The sequence below is a fragment of the Oculina patagonica genome, chromosome 2 (assembly GCF_052425735.1).
Source record: "Oculina patagonica isolate OP01 chromosome 2, crgOcupat, whole genome shotgun sequence".
NCBI classification, from domain to species: Eukaryota; Metazoa; Cnidaria; class Anthozoa; order Scleractinia; family Oculinidae; genus Oculina; species Oculina patagonica.
The window spans coordinates 127,722-146,470 of record NC_135759.1 but is presented as its reverse complement, the minus strand read 5'-3'; the positions used below and the strand labels follow the sequence as shown (position 1 = coordinate 146,470).

General features: G+C 39.6%; 3 protein-coding genes across 5 annotated transcripts; 2 read left to right on the top strand and 1 right to left on the bottom strand.

Annotated features, from left to right (window-relative positions):
* Positions 1-119: 119 nt before the first annotated feature.
* Positions 120-3,189, top strand: LOC144641664 (cyclin-J-like). The gene is made up of 4 exons (XM_078500698.1): positions 120-535; positions 1,380-1,664; positions 2,029-2,188; positions 2,600-3,189. The coding sequence occupies exons 1-4, from the start codon at positions 256-258 to the stop codon at positions 2,658-2,660; spliced, it is 786 nt and encodes a 261-aa protein (XP_078356824.1). The 5' UTR covers positions 120-255; the 3' UTR covers positions 2,661-3,189.
* Positions 3,190-3,414: 225 nt separating this feature from the next.
* Positions 3,415-13,653, bottom strand: LOC144642440 (DNA cross-link repair 1A protein-like). Of its 2 annotated transcripts, none has more exons than XM_078501392.1 (10): positions 13,009-13,653; positions 9,819-9,964; positions 8,430-9,665; positions 7,356-7,474; positions 7,192-7,253; positions 6,027-6,108; positions 5,578-5,723; positions 5,211-5,365; positions 4,898-5,039; positions 3,415-4,391 (listed from the first exon to the last, which is right to left on the bottom strand). In XM_078501392.1, the coding sequence occupies exons 1-10, from the start codon at positions 13,499-13,501 to the stop codon at positions 4,240-4,242; spliced, it is 2,733 nt and encodes a 910-aa protein (XP_078357518.1). In that variant the 5' UTR covers positions 13,502-13,653; the 3' UTR covers positions 3,415-4,239. The 2 variants fall into 2 exon arrangements, with proteins under 2 accessions (XP_078357518.1, XP_078357519.1); XM_078501393.1 differs by having other exon boundaries at positions 13,013-13,245.
* Positions 13,654-13,709: 56 nt separating this feature from the next.
* Positions 13,710-17,674, top strand: LOC144642441 (F-box and leucine-rich repeat protein 13-like). Of its 2 annotated transcripts, none has more exons than XM_078501394.1 (3): positions 13,710-13,970; positions 14,637-14,803; positions 15,129-17,674. In XM_078501394.1, exons 1-3 carry the CDS (start codon positions 13,844-13,846, stop codon positions 16,308-16,310), a joined length of 1,476 nt encoding a protein of 491 aa, XP_078357520.1. In that variant the 5' UTR covers positions 13,710-13,843; the 3' UTR covers positions 16,311-17,674. The 2 variants fall into 2 exon arrangements, with proteins under 2 accessions (XP_078357520.1, XP_078357521.1); XM_078501395.1 differs by having other exon boundaries at positions 13,828-13,941.
* The last annotated feature ends 1,075 nt before the right edge of the window (positions 17,675-18,749 follow it).

Here is an 18,749-nt window from a genome sequence, read left to right as displayed (position 1 = left end):
GTCACTCCTTATTAGGGGTTTTTCGTTCCCAGTGCTTCTCGTGCTTAATCTTTTCTTCCAAATTTGGTACATAAAAAATTTCCCGGGAAAGTTGAAATCCCGCGCGTTGCATTATTTACTGTCCTCTCGTCCTCGAACTCGAAGCTTGCCTTTAAAGTTTCGTTTTTGAGGAAATGTTCTGCCCTTTACAGCCTTTTACGTGAAATACAACGATCAAGTTTTGCTTGCAGCCTTTTTTGAAGTATTTCCGAGAAGATGATGGTGGAGAATGAGTGGTGGAAATCGCAACTCGCACTGGAAATCCACGACGTTCTCCGTGAGAAGGAAACGAGATTACCACTGTTCACTTCGTCTTCGCCTCAATTGAAGCTCAGGCGTTTTCTCGTGGACTGGCTCGCTGTCTTTTCCGAGAAGATTAAAAGTTCACATGGAGTGCTTCATTTAGCTGTTTATTACATGGACTTCTTCATGGATAAATTCGATATTGACGAACGCCAACTTTATCTTGTCGCGTTAACGTGTTTGCTGCTGGCGGGTAAGCTAAATGCTGTATAAAGCATGATAAGATTTGCCCGCTTATTTTTTCTACCATGCCACAAGCCATCTCTAAAAAAGTTAAAAGGTCCAAAGATGCTATTTAGGTTAACGTGCTTAGCTCACTGTTGGAAAAATTTCATCATTTCCGTGGTTTTCCACTCCCTCTTTTGAACTTACATTTGAGTAAAAACTTTACGAATGTATAGCACGAACTTTTCTTTTAACCTTAAAGTTGTTTTAGTTCAAATATTTGCCGTGGGCGATCCATAAGAGCGAAAAGGAAAATTGCTTAATTAAATGGAAAAATGTATCTAATTAAGAAAAAAGAAAACGAAGAAACTCACAATTAAGCCAATATGATGCCTTTGGGCTTTTGATTGGTTCCCTTTTGTAGCTAGGATTAAATGCGTTCAAATTCAAGAGGATCAAAGGACTTAAAGCCACTTCTTTTTTACCCTTGGTCGTCATTAAACTGTTATTTACTGTTTTTTATGCATAAGCCAAAAGAGTAGTCCCTTTGGGGAAATTTAATTGTCTTCTGAGTGGTGATTGTATTGAACACTTTGCTTTCGTATAAAAAGGACCAAAATCAGAGTGCATTTTGTTTTGTATTTTGACTAGAAATAATATTCGATTTTCTTGAATGTAATGCTACTTTCAGGCTAAGTGTTGCTGCTTTATTACCATGAAAAACACTCTCTGTCGCGTATTCCACAGTTTAAGCATTTTTTGTTGTCTTTTACCTTCAGTTTCAAACTTCTAAGAAGTATTTTCTAAGAAGTATGACGATGATTATGTGGGAGAAAATGGTTGATTAAATACATTGTTCATATTTGTTTCAGCCAAGTTTGAAGAAAACGAAGACAAGATTCCTACCATATCAACTTTGAATGGCTATGTTCATAATCTATTTACCACAGCTGAATTTCATCAAATGGAACTCCTTCTACTGAACTTTTGCTCGTGGAATTTAGACTTGCCAACACCTGTACACTTTATGGAGTTCTACTTGATACATGCGATTTCAGTGCAGGACTGCCAATCAGGAAGAAGTATTGATGATGTTACTAAACCAATGGCTTATACCAGGAAATATGTGCACTATTTCCTAGAGATTGCTTTACAAGGTAAAATGTGAAATATAAAATACTGTAATAGCAAGAAGATACTTAGCTCTCATAGAATCCTTGTCCACCCAGGTGTGTGAATCAGTGCCAGTGAATTGTTAGGATAGCGTAACAAAATGCTGGACATACCTGCAGTGATCTGCAATGAACTAGCATTCCATCCCGGGGGGGGGGGGGGGGAGTAAAAATACTCCTAGTCACTTCACAACATGGAAACTGGAGTTGTGTTTATGACCAGTTTGATGATACAAAAAGACACTGACTGATTTTACTGCTTTGTGATAAATACTGCTACATAATGTAGGGTGATCACAAAATATTGATAAACTGATGTATGAATGGCTTCCATTGTTCTTCCTCTCAGATCATTCATTCCTGCAGTTTCCCCCTTCAGTAATAACATCAGCAGCAGTTGCAGCATCACGGATGCGCCTTCATCTGTCGCCGTCCTGGACACCTCTTCTGATCAAGGTTACATCATACACATGGGAACAGATTGCACCATGTGTAAACATTATGCTAAGGTAGAAAGAACTGTTTTGGGACTAGCTCTGATGTATGAATAAAATAACTGAGCTTCATAAGAATTGCATTACCAACATGTTTATTGTGTGTTGGGATTAATCTTGCCTGGCACAGCCATTAGTTCCTGGGAGTGTTTAATCTACACTAAATTTTTCCTTACATCAAAACACTGACAACCAATAGAATCATCAAATAGAGGAGTATTGTTCTGTCTAACCAGCCAGAAAAAAACTGTTAATTATAGAGAAAAAGAATATTTTAAGCTATGTATGGTAACCTATAAGGAGATTGAGTATGTTAAGCTAATGGGGACACAATCTGCCACAAGATTTACCTCATAAGAAGTTTAAGTTGATGTTAAACCTCAGTTCAGTAGGTCATTTTGTTATTGTTATTTCGATATTCTTTAGAGCCCATGATGCTGATGAGAAAGCCATGTCACAGCAGAAAGCAATAAACGCCAAAGGGTAAAATGCCGTTAGACACTGGCAGGAAAGGATAGAACAATAAGGCAAATGATGCACAACAGAACCCCTGATGTGGAGTGGAATATCAAATAGTGAACAATTGATTTCTGTGCCCAAATCAACATCCTATTACGTGTGACAGAATTACTTTTTTCAATTTTGCTGGAAAACTGCTGATTCATAGTATCTTTATATTTCAATCACTAAAATAAATTAAAATAACTGAAAGCGACTTCCGAGAACTGTTAATACACTGATGTTGCACTCTTTCGGGCAACTGTAAGTATTAACTGTATGCCAGCCATGACAACACAATTGATTGGCAGTTGTTTGCGGGCGACCAGCTGCTGCAGGCGATGATTACAGGATTGTCTTAACAGGAATGACTTACACAGGATGGAAGATAGCAATGCATTAAACAAACCAAAAACTTAATAATTAATGTAGCTGGATGAAAATGGCCACTGGATTAATAAAGTTTTGCTCATTGCTGTTTAAACTGTCTGGATCATTACTTTAATAAAAATTCTCATTGTGCTTGATAACTTGGAGCCATCATGAATTCCCCATAAAGTATTTTTCAATACTGATCAGCAAGTCAGTATTACACTTTTTGCAGACATTTCATTGACTTGAACAAAGATCAATCATCCAAAATTTCATGGCATTTAATTGGTACCATTCCTTTTCTTCTGTTCTGACTTTTTAAATGGAAAAAACAACAACATGGAAAATAAAAGACAATACAGCCCTTTAACATTACATATAGGAGACTTTATTTCCTATTAAGTTCCTTTGTGACTACAGTCATTTGCAAATTCCAGTTTGATCTAGATCTAGAAAACATTTGGAAAATACTTCTATTGTCAATAATATATTTGCTTCCTCCATTCCTGGGATTTTTTTTTACATGAAGATGGCTATTTAACCTTAACTGAAGTTCAGAAAGGGACTTTGCTAGAGTTTTTGAATAAATTTAATTAAATATCTAAAATGCTTATCTGCTTACACTGCTTTTCCAAGTATGGCATTTTCTATAAATTGCAGGATATGCAGATTTTAACCAAAAGTATATGAACGAGTCTGGCCTTTCTTGAAACAAATTTAGGTTCTTTGTTAATTAGGAAAAAAAAACCTCACTGACTGCCCTTTTGAACTTCTGAAAGGATTTATAGCATCACAATGTAATAATTATTACTAAAACTTCAGTCTTTATAAGAAAAAATATTTTCTTTATGTGAACTGTAACAATAATAATTTTCTGTCAGATGGAGTCTGACTTAATGTTTTGAATATTGCCAAAAAATATTTTGTTAGAAAATATGCATTTTCTAATAACTTATATAATTAGTATATGATTGATTGGGGTATAAATTTCATTTAGTACTAGTGGGAAAATCTGTTCTATGGAGAAAATTTCAACACTAAGTGTAACTATACTATCTCTTAAATGGTGAATTTTTCTGTCAGCATGCCTAAAGGCTAACAAGTTTTAGCAACCTGTCCCTGATACATGTATTCATGATCAGTAGGTAAATCTTCTTTAAATTTATGTCCAATGTCTCTTACAACATCTAAACTTGCTATTTTGCTAGCCACATGTTAAAGAATGTGTTCATTTGTGCTCTGCTCTCAGCTGAGTGAATATTTACAGTTGGAATAATCTTTTGTGGTCGAACAAACTTCACAAATCTCTCCAGTTCCCTGAAACTGCTGTGTTCACTATATGGCACACCTGAAGAGTAACAAATAAAGAATAACCACACCAGGAATAAAACATTGACACTCATTAATTGTATTGGAGGCATGGTAGCAAGTGGCCTAATGGTTAGTGTGCTGGACTCTGGATTGAATGGTCTTGGTTGGAGCCCTGACTAGGGTCACTGTTATTGTGTTCTTGGGCAAGATACTTTACTCTCATAGTGCCTTTCTCAACGTACATGTATAAATGGGTAATGGCACATTTAATGCAGGGTGTAACTCTGCAGTGGACTAGCCTCCCATCTATGAGGAAATAGAAACACTTCCAGTTGTTTGATGCTACAGAAACCAGGATAAGTTCCACCCTGATGGGCCTCTAGGCCTGGACACAGACTTCACCAACCCCATGTCCCTATGGGATGGTGGGAAAGGGCTGGATGGAGGGGGGAGCTTGAGGGCTTGTGAAGTAAGATACTAGGATGAGGTCAGGCATGTGTTGCAGGGATCAAAATTTATGTTAGTAGACCATTGTATACACACCATAAATTGTAACCTTTTCCCTCTTGTAAGGTTTAATCATGGACAAGTCGTCTCTTTTTGCACTGTGTTCCCATCCAGTAGGTTTAAAGGCCAGCAGCTCAGTGAATTGTGACTTGTGAGATTCCAAATAAGCTGCAAGATTCTAACAAAAGATATAACACAGTTCATTTAACAAGTAAATCACCTTTATCATTTTATTGCTTTACTACAGTCAGAAACAATGAAAGTACAGATCTGCAGAGTGTACATACATGTACACTTGATGAAGACTGAAGAATCTGGAAATTAAAATGTTACAAAATAAATACTCCACCTGCAATGTTAACTTTCCCATTGGAAGCACATGAACCTGCCCTGCCTTCCAGTCTGTTGTAATCATGGACTTGATATGATCTGACTCAAGACAGTCAAGCACTTTCTTCTTTTGTTTTTCTACACTGACTTTACATCCAAGTGCATCCGCAATGGCTTGTAAACAAAAGATCAAGTCAGTAATCACATGTCAGACCTAATTTTTCATTACCCTTTACTTTGGGTCTGTTAAACCCATGTTATAGCAAAATTTAATTAGCATAGTAATTTGCTTGATTAAGAGTGTACATTTTAAGATGTATACAGTGCCTTACACAATAAAATCATGAAAAGAGTTATGTAGTCTGAAATGAAACCACAGTACTTACAAAGAAAGACACGTTCTTTTCCAATTGTGTACGAGCCACAAACAATCAGTGTCTTTGGGTTTTGTTTGTATGCTTGAACAGCTTTGGAAACTGCAAAGTCTATGGTTTCTTCTTGAGGTGGGAATGAATATTCAGGATTACAGTACCTAAAATATATAACCATAAAACATTGATATCCAATTATATCAGAAAATCCTGATATTTCAAGTGAAATGCAAAGAAAAGATTGTGGTAAAAGAAAAAGCTCTTGCTCGATATAGATTCAACAACTTGGTGTTGCATGGCTGAAAAGGAAAGGGGTGAAGAACTGGGATGGAAGAAGGGCTAAGAGAAGGCCTGCCAAGCAGCTGGCTACCAGAGCAATTGGCAAAGAATCACTGAAGTCCTGTGTGCCACCTAGGCTCTGATAGGATAGATGATGATGAGATAAAGATTCTAGTGTAACTTACGTAGTGTCGAGGTACAGGACATCAATCTTACAATGTTGTAACTCAGGATATTGTTCCATTGCAGTTGAAGCTCGGAAGTCACCTTTAATTTTTAAAATAATAATACGTAAAATAAAACATTGAATTGAATTATGTCACAAGATGTACAAAATGAACATTAACCCATTGACTCCTGCACCGGCCTAAACCGGCCGCAAAGGATCGGGGCACTTGTCCCGCTTGTGACGTCATCACCTTTCACCCAGAAAGGCGACACCTATGCTCAAATTGTGAAGCAGTAGAAGACCTTTCCAACGATACCTAAACCAGTGCGATTAGATTAATGGAACTTGAAATATGCACCAAAACGCTTCAAAATTTTAGCGAAAAACTCAGAGGAAAATTGCCTCTTTCCACCCTTTGCTTGTCCATGGTAAGTAGTTCTTGCCTCGTTTACGCTTTCGCGGAAATTCTTCCACTAAAAAGAAGCCTGCTAGAAGGCTAAACACTGCAGCAAAAAGGAAGGAAGAAGAAAAAAAAGGAAAAGCGAAAAAAAAAAAAAAAAAACGAAAAGCCTAAAGTGGTAGGATGGTTTATCGTCCAAAGTTTGATTTGTTAAACGTCATTCTGGTGAGAAATAAGGATGCATTTTGTGTTTCGAGGGCTGATTTAATTGATTTGGAGCTATTTTAGCTTATAATAGACCTTAAAAGGTCAAAAACACCTAAAAAATGCATGTTTTTGGAAAATCTCCAGGAGTCAAAGGGTTAAATCAATATGTAAATTAACTAAATAAAGTCCAGGCTATGAAAAAATTTATATCAATTTTCAGTTTTTAGTGAACTGTACATAGTACATTCTTATGAAGGACACACCCAATAGAAAGGCAGCAAAGCCATTGTGTACCGGTATTTGTCCAATGGGTTGCAGGTAATGTTGTCAGTAAGAACATGGGGTATAAAACACACTTGTGCAGCAGCTTTCATAAGCTGGTAATATTCTACTGGTCCTCTAGTGTAGCAGTTGCTATTGTTTTTGGTGCTAGAGGCATTGTTCCTGTTGTTTATTTTACACTGTTGCTCTCATGAAGGGAAGCAAGACATTCATGAGAAACCTTGTGAGAACTGCAACCCAACCCATTGAAAGACTGTGCACAAAAAAGTTAATGATAATTAATTAACCTAACCTGTATGTAGGATTGTCTGCCCATTAGAAAACTGAAACACAAACAATACAGCTCCTGGACAACTGACGAGAAAATAAAAGACAGTTCAGCAGTAAACCCTGGAAGCATAAAGATGCAAAAAAGTTATTCTGTCAATTGAAAGTGTCAATAAAAGAAGAACTTACTGGTTTGCCTCCAACAGTGTAACTTGTACATTATCCACAATGGTAGGAGTGTTCATGGGCAGTGGATGGACATATTGCTTTTTAACATACAGCTTTGATGTAACCAGATTAGCTGTGATCTACAATAAAGAAAAAGAAATATTTTCAGTTATATCCCATAGAGTCCCAGAGTCAATATCCCAGGGGGGTACATGGGATTTCAATTGACGGGGATGATCGAAGGATTTTTTTGGGTTTGGAAAATTTGACACATATTTTTTTGGGTGGCTTGATTTAAGTTGGTATATTTGGGGCAAGAAAACAATCTAAAGATTCATAGTAGTGCCTTGGCCACACAGTTCTGCAAATAAAGTACAAACACTGAACATGTTTCTAATGTTTTTCTTTGTGTTATATCCTCAGATCATTACCTTTCTGAAAAATTTAATTGGTCAGAAATTTGGCATGGGAATTTTTTTTTTTTTTTTTTTTTTTTGGGGGGGGGGGGGTGATTTTTGGTCCAGGGATTTGTTTGGGTTTTGTTGGAAGCCCTAGGAATTTTTTGGGTCTTGATTTTTGCCCCTATTCGATCATCCGTCACTTGAAATCCCAAGTACCCCCCTCCCCCTGGGGTCAATATTAAACGTACATGTACACTTTTTTCATCCATCTGTCTATCTAGGAATTTATCTGGCTCGATACATCAGGCTGGTAAGTCAGTCATTTTTGTAAGGTGCACCTCCCATAAGCTAAAAGTGGCACCTCCTGTTGGGGGAAATCTATTGCAAAGGGGGGGGGGGCACCTTCTGTATGAAGTACCTCTAAATAGTGGAAACCTCCCACAAACTAGCAACAGCTGCTATATAAGAGGACACCTTCAAGGAACACCTCCTGTAAGGGGACCATTCACCCTTACATTTATTTGTTCATTTGAATGTGTAAATTTGCTTATTTTTTTCCCATTTATTCCATCCATGCGTTTGTAGGATAGTCTACCTGGTCAGTTTGTTAGCCAGTCAGGGGGTGGGTGGGTGGATGGGACAGTCTTTCTTATTAAGACACATCAATTTGATGTATGAAACTAGTTCAATTCACCTTACTGCAGTAAATGGGATTTGTGAATTTTCCATTCAGTCCAGCATAATGATCATAATGAAAATGGCTTAAGAAATAGGCACGGCAGCCAGGAATGTTGCCATAACGGAAAGCATCCACTGTAATCCCACAGTTAGGGATCTTCTTGTAGAATGGACAACTCTTCCGAGATTGAGCACCAGTACTAACAGCAGCGACATCTTCACCTTGACCTGTACTTTGACCTTCAGAGGTATAGCCTGTAGTCTTTATATCCCGATTGTAGTTGTTCCTTGCTCCCCAGCGACCACGTCTCTGAGAGACAGAAGCAGCCTGTGAAGAACTTGCTACTTTGGCATTATTCTGGGTAGCTGTTTTATTGTCCACTTGTTTCCTTAAAGGTCTCAAACCAAAGAATGTTCCTATATCTGTTTGTTTAAGAGATGCCTTGCTTGAAGTGGCTTTCTTGTTTTCTTTCACAACAAATGACAAAAGCGACTGCTGTTTCAGATCTGAAGTTGATGGTTTGGACTGCTTTTCTTCCTTTACATGAATTGTTTGTTCTAGAGGCAGTGGAGACTGGGTTTCATCAACATCACTGCAACATTCAATCTTAACACTACTTTTCTGTGAAACTGAATCTAAAGATTGGGATAAATGCTGCCATTGTTTATCATCCAAATTGACACTTGCTTGACTGTCATCATTTTCCTGATCTTGAGTTCTGTGACAAGATTCTTGTGTGCCTTCAAAGATCAGAGGATCTCCAAACAACTCATCATCTGATGACATTTCAAAGTCTTCTGTCTCAACATTTTTAACTGGTTCATCATTTGCCACAGATTTGAAACATTCATCATCATTTGGATGCTTTCTTTCATTTGTTTCCACACTCTTCAAACTATCAGTTGCATCTTCTGTCATTACGTTTTCTGAACATTCCGAGATTTTCTTGTTACTATCAAACTTGTTCTTTTCATTATGACCTGAAAAAAAATTCTCTCTGTCAAGACTACTCTTCGTGTGGCTTGGAATCTTGTTCTTTATTTCTCCACAGGAGCTAAGTTCTTTCTCAACAGAGGAAGTGGACATATCCAATTTATTATGGGAAATTTCCAGAGGCTTAATGTCTTCATTATCTTCGGCTGAAATACAAGCTGTCAATCCAATGTTTCCATCTCCATTCTTGTCAACTGGTCCTGGACACTTTTGCTCTGAGAAGTTTAACTGTCTTGAGGGTTGGATCTTTGTTTCCACCTTTAAAAATATGGATGGTAAATGATTAAACAGATTCTAAGATTCTAAGAAACAAGGAAACAAAGGAGAGGGAAGAAGGGATACAGAGAAGGCGAGGTTCAAAAGGTCTTATAGCCAGTCTTTAAGAAAAACAGTTGTAGTAAGTTTGTTTACCAATACATCCTGGTTACTGTTGCTGCCTTCTTCATCTTTTTCTTCCAGGCTGCCACAGCTCCTGGTAGTAGCCAGAAGCTTATGAGAATATCTCTTATAATGAGGAGAAAAAGTGGATCTACAGTGCAGGCCTTCAGTGCAATCACCTGGAATAAAACAAAAAAAGAAAAGAAATAAAACTGGACTACAAACACATGATAACGCAAAGGTGGGGAGCAACAATACAAGTTTTGAGACAGTTATGGGAAAGCAAGGTCTTGGTGAAATGAATGAGAACGGAGAGCTGTTTGCTGACTTTTGCTCCTTCAACAAGCTTGTCATCGGCGGAAGCGTTTTTCCGCACAAGAGGGTACACAAGGCGACTTGGGTCTCTCCAGACGGCAGAACTGAGAACCAGATTGACCATATCTGCATATCATCTAAGTTCAGAAGGTCATTGCTTGATGTTAGAGCAAAGAGAGGGGCCGATGTTGCTTCAGACCACCACCTTCTTGTAGGCAAATGCCGTTTGAAGCTGAAGAGCTATAACACTGGCATGCAGAAAATAAGCCATAAGTACAACATCAGGATGCTGAAGGACGATGAGATAAAGAACAGATTCCAACTTACCATCTCCAACAAGTACCAAGTGTTGGCAAGCCTTCAAGAAAATGAAGAGCATCGGGAGGAAAGGGAGAACCAAAGCACAGTCAACAAAATGTGGCAGGCCATGAAAAATGCATGGAAGGAGACGTGTGAGGAAACGCTGGGAAGAGAGCGCAAACAGCATAAGACCTTTTTGAGTCTAGACACCCTGAAGAAGATAGAAGCCAGGAAGAAGGTGAAGGAGACGTTGAATCACAGCAGAACACGAGCTAAGAAAGCAGAAGCTCGCATCAGATACTCGGAAGTCAACAAGGAAGTTAAACGTAGCATCAGAAACGACCGAAGGAACTTTGTGGAAGACCTCGCGCGACAGGCAGAGGAGGTATCAGGCAGAGGCGATGCAAAAGAGCTATATTCCATCACAAGGAAACTGGCAGGTGATAGAAAGATCCCGGAAAGACCTGTCAGAGACAAGAGCGGAGAGTTGCTCACTGACCAAGAAGAACAGCGAAAAAGGTGGGCAGATCATTTCAAAGAACTACTCAATAGACCTCCGCCAAGCGAGCTGCCTGACATACAACCAGCCAACACACCTTTGCAGGTCAGCGAGAGTAAGCCAAGTGAAGCAGAGATCAAGAGAGCCATCAGACAACTGAAGAATGGAAAAGCAGCTGGTCCCGATGGCATACCATCAGAAGCCATCAAGGCAGATCTAAACACCTCGACCAAAATGCTGTATGAACTGTTTGGCAAGATCTGGGAAACGAACGAGATACCAGATGATTGGAAAGAAGGCTACCTAATCAAACTTCCAAAGAAGGGAGATCTGAAGGAATGTAAGAACTGGAGAGGAATCATGCTGCTGTCAACGGCCGGAAAAGTACTGAATAGGATAATTCTGGAGAGGTTGAAAGTAGAGGTGGACAAACGGTTGAGAGAAGAACAGGCTGGGTTCAGGAAAGATAGGTCATGCACAGATCAAATTGCTACCCTGAGGATCATCTTGGAACAGTCTTTAGAGTGGAACTCTCCTGTTTATGCGACCTTTGTGGACTATGAGAAGGCATTCGATAGCGTTGACAGGGAAGTGTTGTGGAAGCTGCTACGCCACTATGGCATCCCAGAGAAATACATCACTCTTATACAGAAGACCTATGAGAAGTGCACCTGTAGAGTCATCCACAATGGAGTTCTTTCAGAACTGTTTGAGATGCTCACTGGAGTGCGCCAGGGTTGCTTGCTGTCGCCCTTCTTGTTCCTGCTTGTCATCGACTGGATAATGCGGAGGACGACAGAAAAACATCAGGATGGCATACAGTGGACACTCACGACCCGGTTAGAAGATCTGGACTTCGCCGACGACATTGCCCTTCTTTCACATAACCACAAGAGCATGCAATCCAAGCTAACAAGACGGGCAAAGATCTCAATGCAGACGGGCCTTAGGATCAGCAAATCCAAGACGAAGGTGATGAGGGTTAACACCAAGAATGCAGATAGGATAGAACTAGATGAGGATGAAATCGACGAGGTGGAGGACTTTGCGTACCTTGGAAGTAACATCAGCAAGGACGGTGGATCTGATCAGGACATACGAGTGAGGATCGGAAAGGCAAGAACTGCATTCACCATCTTGACACCTGTTTGGAGATCAAAAGTGATTTCCAGAAAGACCAAACCACGGTTATTTAATACCAACGTAAAGTCAGTCCTCCTTTACGGCTCTGAAACGTGGAGAGTAACAAAAGCGAACTCCACCAAACTGCAGACCTTTATCAACAAATGCCTGAGATCCATCATGGGCATCCACTGGCCAGAGGTCATAACAAATGAAGAGCTTTGGACAACAACTGAGCAGGAAAGGATCAACATCCAGATAAGAAGGCGAAAGTGGGGTTGGATTGGGCACACCCTCAGGAAAACAAACTGCAATGTCACCAAGCAGGCACTGAGATGGAACCCACAGGGGAAGAGGAGCCGAGGCTGTCCCAGAAACAGCTGGAGGAGGACGGTAGATGACGAGGCGAGCAAAGCAGGCTACACCTGGACGCAGATTGAAAGGATAGCCCAAAACAGAACACGATGGCGAGCAGTGGTTTCTGTGGACCTATGCTCCATGGGGAGCGAAAGGGTTTAAGTAAGTAAGTACAAACACATGACTATCTCCCATGGTCTCCAAGTCTTTTATAGCAAGGCCATTTGGCGTGAGACCAACTGTGACCAAGCAATGGAGTGACAGTCTGACAGACCAACTAACTGATCCATACACCCATCTACTGACTCAAACAACTGACCAATTCCCTGAATGGACCCCACCTCCATTAAACTCTCCAGCCTTTGCATAAAAAAGTTTGATGATAAACTGTTGAATGATTGATTGACTGAATATTTGATTGATTGATTGACTGATTGATTGATTGAGTGAATGATTCAGACTGATTGATTGATTGAACAGTTCATAGATTCATCCGATCCATTGATCCACAACATATGATTTATTTATACAGTTCATAGATTCATCCGATCCATTGATCCACAACATATGATTTATTGTATTATCATTAAACCTTTAAATGGCTGACTGTATAAAGTCACTGCAGCATACCTACGTAAGAGTATTTGGTTTCCAAACACTCCCTGACATGCCAGCCTGGAGACTGACCAATCAGTGCAGTGAAAGGCATCTGACATTTAGGGCAACAGCCTTCCATGATGTTTTTCTGTGGTGTTACCTCATCGTTTAAAACAGGCGAGCTACCTTGATTTAACCTTACACGTTGAGAAGTGGTTCTAGAATTCTCATTTTCCATCAATTGACTGCTGGAAGAATCCGATCTCTTGCGCTTTTGCCTCCCTTTCCTCGCATCTCCACTTACTTCACTTGCTTTGGAATTGTCCTGGCTCGTGGCTTGCGAAGTTTTCAAAGGACTTGATCGTTGAGTTTCGTTCAGAGTGTTTTTTAAGCGTTTTGATTTCGCATTCTTGTGTGAAAAAGTTGATGATTTTTTCCGCCTAAAAGTCGAGTTTTGAAGTTTTCTTTTGAGCTGCTTCAGGGATTTTTCGTCCCAGATGTCATTTTCGTCATCTTCTCCTTCCATTTTATGAAAAAAAATTCTAGACACGTTGCATTGACAATTTGTGTTGTATCAAAATCAGCTCAATGGGTCTCAATGGCTAGATTATCCAACTGAGTCCGCCATATTGAACTGCCAATTTGTATTTGTTACACTATGTTGATAATACTTGACGTAGCTATTGATAATGGAAGCCCCGCTGGATTACAGAGAACGCGTGTTCGATTACTTCATCATTTGCAATCGAAAATGTTCATAAATACTCATAAATATCGCAGATTAATTTTCTGTTTTGCCACATTTTACCAGACCTCTGTCTACGATATCTTCCATATACAAAATTGACGTCAAATATTCAGTTAAAGTATGAATGTACAAACGCTGGAGAGGTTTAGCCTTCAAAGTATCGCAAAGGACATGAATTTATGGTGCAAGTCTTCGATTGAAGATCTTCATCGGTGCAAGTATGTGCTGGGTCCGTTTGATGGCTTAAGTAAGTAAGATCTTAGTCAATTTTGAACATTGAAACATTAATGGAATGAAAATTGTTGATTTACGGTGTGTAGTAATGTCAGAAATAGCAAGAATAGTGTTTGGTTGGAACTGTATATATTCTAGGGTCTAGACCGGAGGTCTAGACTCTTAGCTTGGGGACAGGGGTAAGGGTACTCAATGGCCTCCTTAGTGGGGGTCGTTTGTACGCCTAGGAGGTTATGGCTGCAACTCAGTGCCTCAGACTGAGTGAAAATATTGGGCCCCCTGGGGGCTCCTTTGCATTTCTTTGAGGCAAGGAAGGGGGTGAGGGGTGTAGGGTCCCAATTGGTGGTGCAGACTGAGGGTAGCAAAGCGTTTATGCGTGACACGTGAAAAGGGCAAATATTAGACCGTGACGTGTGAAAATAGCTAGAAAAGACATGTGATTCGTGAATTTTGCTGTTTCACTGAAGTATAAATGACAGGTGAATTTGTTAAAATTTGTGTGTGAAACGGGATGATGACAACCCCTTTGCTACCCTGCAGTGAGGCTTGAAGTAGTGAAAACTCATGTCACCCTCACTGAACTCCCTGCTTAGTTCTTTCCTGGCTGCAAGGTTTTGTCAGTTTTCAAGTTAACACCAATCAATCCATTTTTCTTCAATCTTCTTTGTTTAATCCTCAGACTCTGACCTTATTCAAAAGCTGTTAAATATTCTTTGTGAGAAGAAGCAGTTAAAAATGTCACATCTTCATGTCCTTCTTCACTCCAATGTCAAACATCTGGACTTGAGTGTGTGCAGCTCACTTGTCACCGACCAGATACTCAGTCCTGTTGGATGTCGCTGCAAGGTTTGTACACTTGAATTGTGGCGTTACCCAACCTTGTTCGCAGGTCACATTTTTTCATAGATCATACTCAATTAGGTGTGTTTTAATCCTAGGAATTTTGCCGGCAGTTAATTTGGTTTCTGTAATAATAAGGGACCACTGAGCATTACTACTCCTCCTGATTGAATGTTAGTCCATTGGAGGTTTCCCCTCCTCTCCCCCCCCCCCCCCACATCATTTTCAGCAGGTCACCAACAATTTTGAAAGCCAGTCCCCCTCTCCTCAGAATTTCTGAAATCCTTCCTTTTTACCATTTGACAAAGGTATTTTTCTGCTATTCTTTTAGAAATTGACATATCTTTCTCTCAAGAACTGTTCACGTCTCTCAACAAAAGCACTGAAAGAGATTTCCATTAATCTACCCTGCCTTCAGCTCATTGACCTTAGTGGATGCCAGGCTTGTACTGATGACGTCCTGAACTTGCTTGGCGCATCTTGCCCGGAGCTAAGATGGTTAAGGGGGGAGTCATGCTTCCTGATCTCAGATGCTGGGATAGATGGTCTTTGTGGTGATGATGACAATCCAAGATGCCGAAGGCTGCGAGAAGTGACCTTGACATCAACAGCCATAACCAGTTATGGAATGCAGAAACTGTTGATCTCGCAACCAGAATTGAAAAAACTTTCTTTAGCAATGACAATACATGTAATTGGAGAGAAATTTAGGTTGAACACCAGAAGCCTGCCTGAAGGTTTAAAACTCAAATCAGTAGATTTATCCAACACAGCTATCACGAATGCTTCTATCAAGAATCTTTGTGAAATTTGCCCTTGGCTGTGTGAGCTCTCTCTTAATTGCTGTTCATCTGTTACAGCAGTTTCTCTACAGTACATTGCTTCACTAACACTTCTCAAGGCGTTCAGTATTGCTGATAATGAAGCAATTAAATTTCGTCCTCATCTTGCACAGTTTCTTGCAAAATCTGGAAATTCATTACAAGCACTCAACATTTCTGCAATGGAAAACGTTGAAACTCAACTACTTTGTGTCTGCTGCAAGTCTTTAAAATCCCTTATCATGGCAGACTGCAGAGAAATAACAGCTAGTTATATTCATTTTGACCAAGAAAGAAATTCCTTATCGTTAGCACAAGCTTGCCCAAAACTAAATATTCTAGACCTTCACAACTGTCACTTCACAGAGCACAACACTCTGGCAGACCACCTATCAGCCATTTTATCCAGCTCTACAGAGTTGCAAGAACTAGATCTTTCTGGGATCGAATACTTGAGCGATGAAATTATTATACAGTTTATACAATCCTCAGACTTGTCGAAGTTGAGGTCAGTGAATCTTTCACGGTGTAGTGAAATATCTATGGAGCCAGTTGAATTGTTGGTAGAAACATGTCAAGGCCTTACTCAGCTTAATCTCTCTCATTGCCAGAATATATCTTTACGAGATGCTGAGAGTTTAAGGAAGATTTCCAGACATCGCAGAGTTAAGGCTAACATTACCTGGGTGTAATGAACGGTGTTCAAAATTAATTATAAGTGTATATATTAATAACAATTAACAACCACTAACCCTATAAGCATTGGTGAAGCCCGTGGTGGACAAATCACGTAACGCCGGAATATATCTGTTAACAAGGTCCCCATAGCAACATTTCATATCAATAAAAATACGTTTGGAGGGGCTCAGTAGAGGGCTCCGCGGTACTAGCGTTTAAGTTTGGTTTCTGAAGCATGAAGCGACTAGGAGTATCGCTACTCCCTCTGGATGGGATGCTAGACCAGCATTTCGTCATGTAACCCTAAAACTGTTTTGCCAACTTATTTGTCTGGATGGAGAGAGGCACTGTGAAACTTGTGTCTTGCTAAAGAACCCAATACAGTGTCTCCAGCCAACGTTTAAACACGGACAGCTCGATCCGGAGTCCAGCATACCAACCATTTGGCTACCGCGTCACCGGAGAAAGATTGCTTTGTTGTGATCTATAAACATTGGAGATGACGCCTATCGTTTACGTTATCAACAAAATCGCGTGATTTAGCCTGCGAATTCAGCCGCCTCTCATCGCTCCCGGTCTCTCTTGCGAAACGCCAAATCGGTCGGGAAAGATGAGAGGCGGCTGTATTTGCAGGCTACTCGTGATTAAAAGAACGAAAAACGTGGAAGTGGCACATCTATAGCTACGGAAATGTTTATTCTATTTAACTTTTTATGTCCTTTTCGACCCAAAATAAATAGTTTTAATTAGTTTTTTTTTAATTTAACGGCACGTGAAAAGGATTGTAAGTTTCAACTGTTACAGAAAGTAAAAGAAAGGTTATTGCGATATACGCGACTTTGTTTGCTCTATTAAGCTTGAGTTAAGCCTGGTTTTCACTAGCGACACAAGCGCAAGGACAAGCGCAGGGATAACAGCTCTTATTTTTCCGTGAAAAAGGCTTCGATTCAAGCAAAAGCACAAGCGCATGGCATTTGGATATGCTTGTGCTTTAAGCAAAGGTTCAAAATTTGTCCTTTTTGCGTGATCGCGCTTGTGCTTGCGTCGCTAGTGAAAATCAGGCTTTTTAGCTATCTACACCTATCAACATTTGGAAGAATGCTATTTGAGATTCTTTATACTTCTCATTATCAAGATGAAAGTTTCTTCTAACAGTCACATCCAATCCCCATCCTCAATGCGCAATAGGAGAGTACTTCCCCTCCCCCCTCCCCCACACGCACACACACACATTCCCTCTGCATAGCACGAAGAGAGCTCGCACGCTGATTGGCTATCGAGGCGTAATTCTAACGTGGAATAGCAATACCTCAAAACGAGGCAGTTGTGCGATAGCTGCTTATTTAGGTTGCACATCATGAAAAGAAAACAAAGAAGAGTTTAGTCATTTATCTTGAAAAACATTACCAGACAACCCATTCACAAATTATGCATTTTTTTTTTTCGCGTGACTGATGTGAAATTTACTCGTCAGCCAATATTTTTTTCCATACAATTTTCATAAGGTACAGACGTTTGTTAATGTCGATTGCAGACATGCTCCATTCCATGCACATTTCAGGTTATATTCTACACTACTCCAGATGATTTTTGCAATTTAGATGATTTTTGAAATTTTAATTTTAGCCATTTTAATTTTTTGAAAATAAATGGTGTAGAAGCTTGATACAGCCACATAGCTTAGAATTTCGTGCACTTAGTCACAAAACAACGTCAAATTTATGAAAAAAAACTAATAAATGATCATTTAGTTATTTGATGTCGACCTCCTAAGCTGACATTTACATACAGAAAATTTTCACAGGGCGGCGTTTGTTTTCTTCACGAAAAGACAGCTGGCAGTTTGACTAGTCATTGTATCAGTGCCTGGTATCAGATCTGACATGTTATTTATTATATTATTTGACATTGAAAACAGAAATGACCGACATAAAATTAAATTTTACCCTTATATTTGATTTGTTTACACTTTTGCTGCGCTACAGAATATTGTCCGCTAAACATTACAATGGTTTGAAGTGAAGCGTTTTATTCAGGACTTTTTAGCAAACTCTCCGGGAGTTCTTGTCATCTGATTAGATTAACGTGACAGGAAAACTGTCAGCAAAAAAATACAGACTGACACTGATTTAGGAGCAGGAGGACATGGGATTTCCGTCATTCGCATCATCAGTTTTCTTGACGTATTAATGTATTTGCTGATAAATTTTACGCTTGGAATTTAATAAGCATCGGCTAAGTTTCGAGATCAGATTTCATTAGATTACACTTGGAAGCGGCACTGAAAGGTTTATTTCTGCTCTTTCTTCAAAATTTGAAAGAATATTGCAGCAAGGAAGCACATTTAACCAAACTTCGATTGAACTTTTCTCGTCTCAGAGGTCAGTATTTAAACATGATTCTGTTGGTTCTGTTTTACCAGACACACTTGTTGACAAGCTATTTAAAGAAGA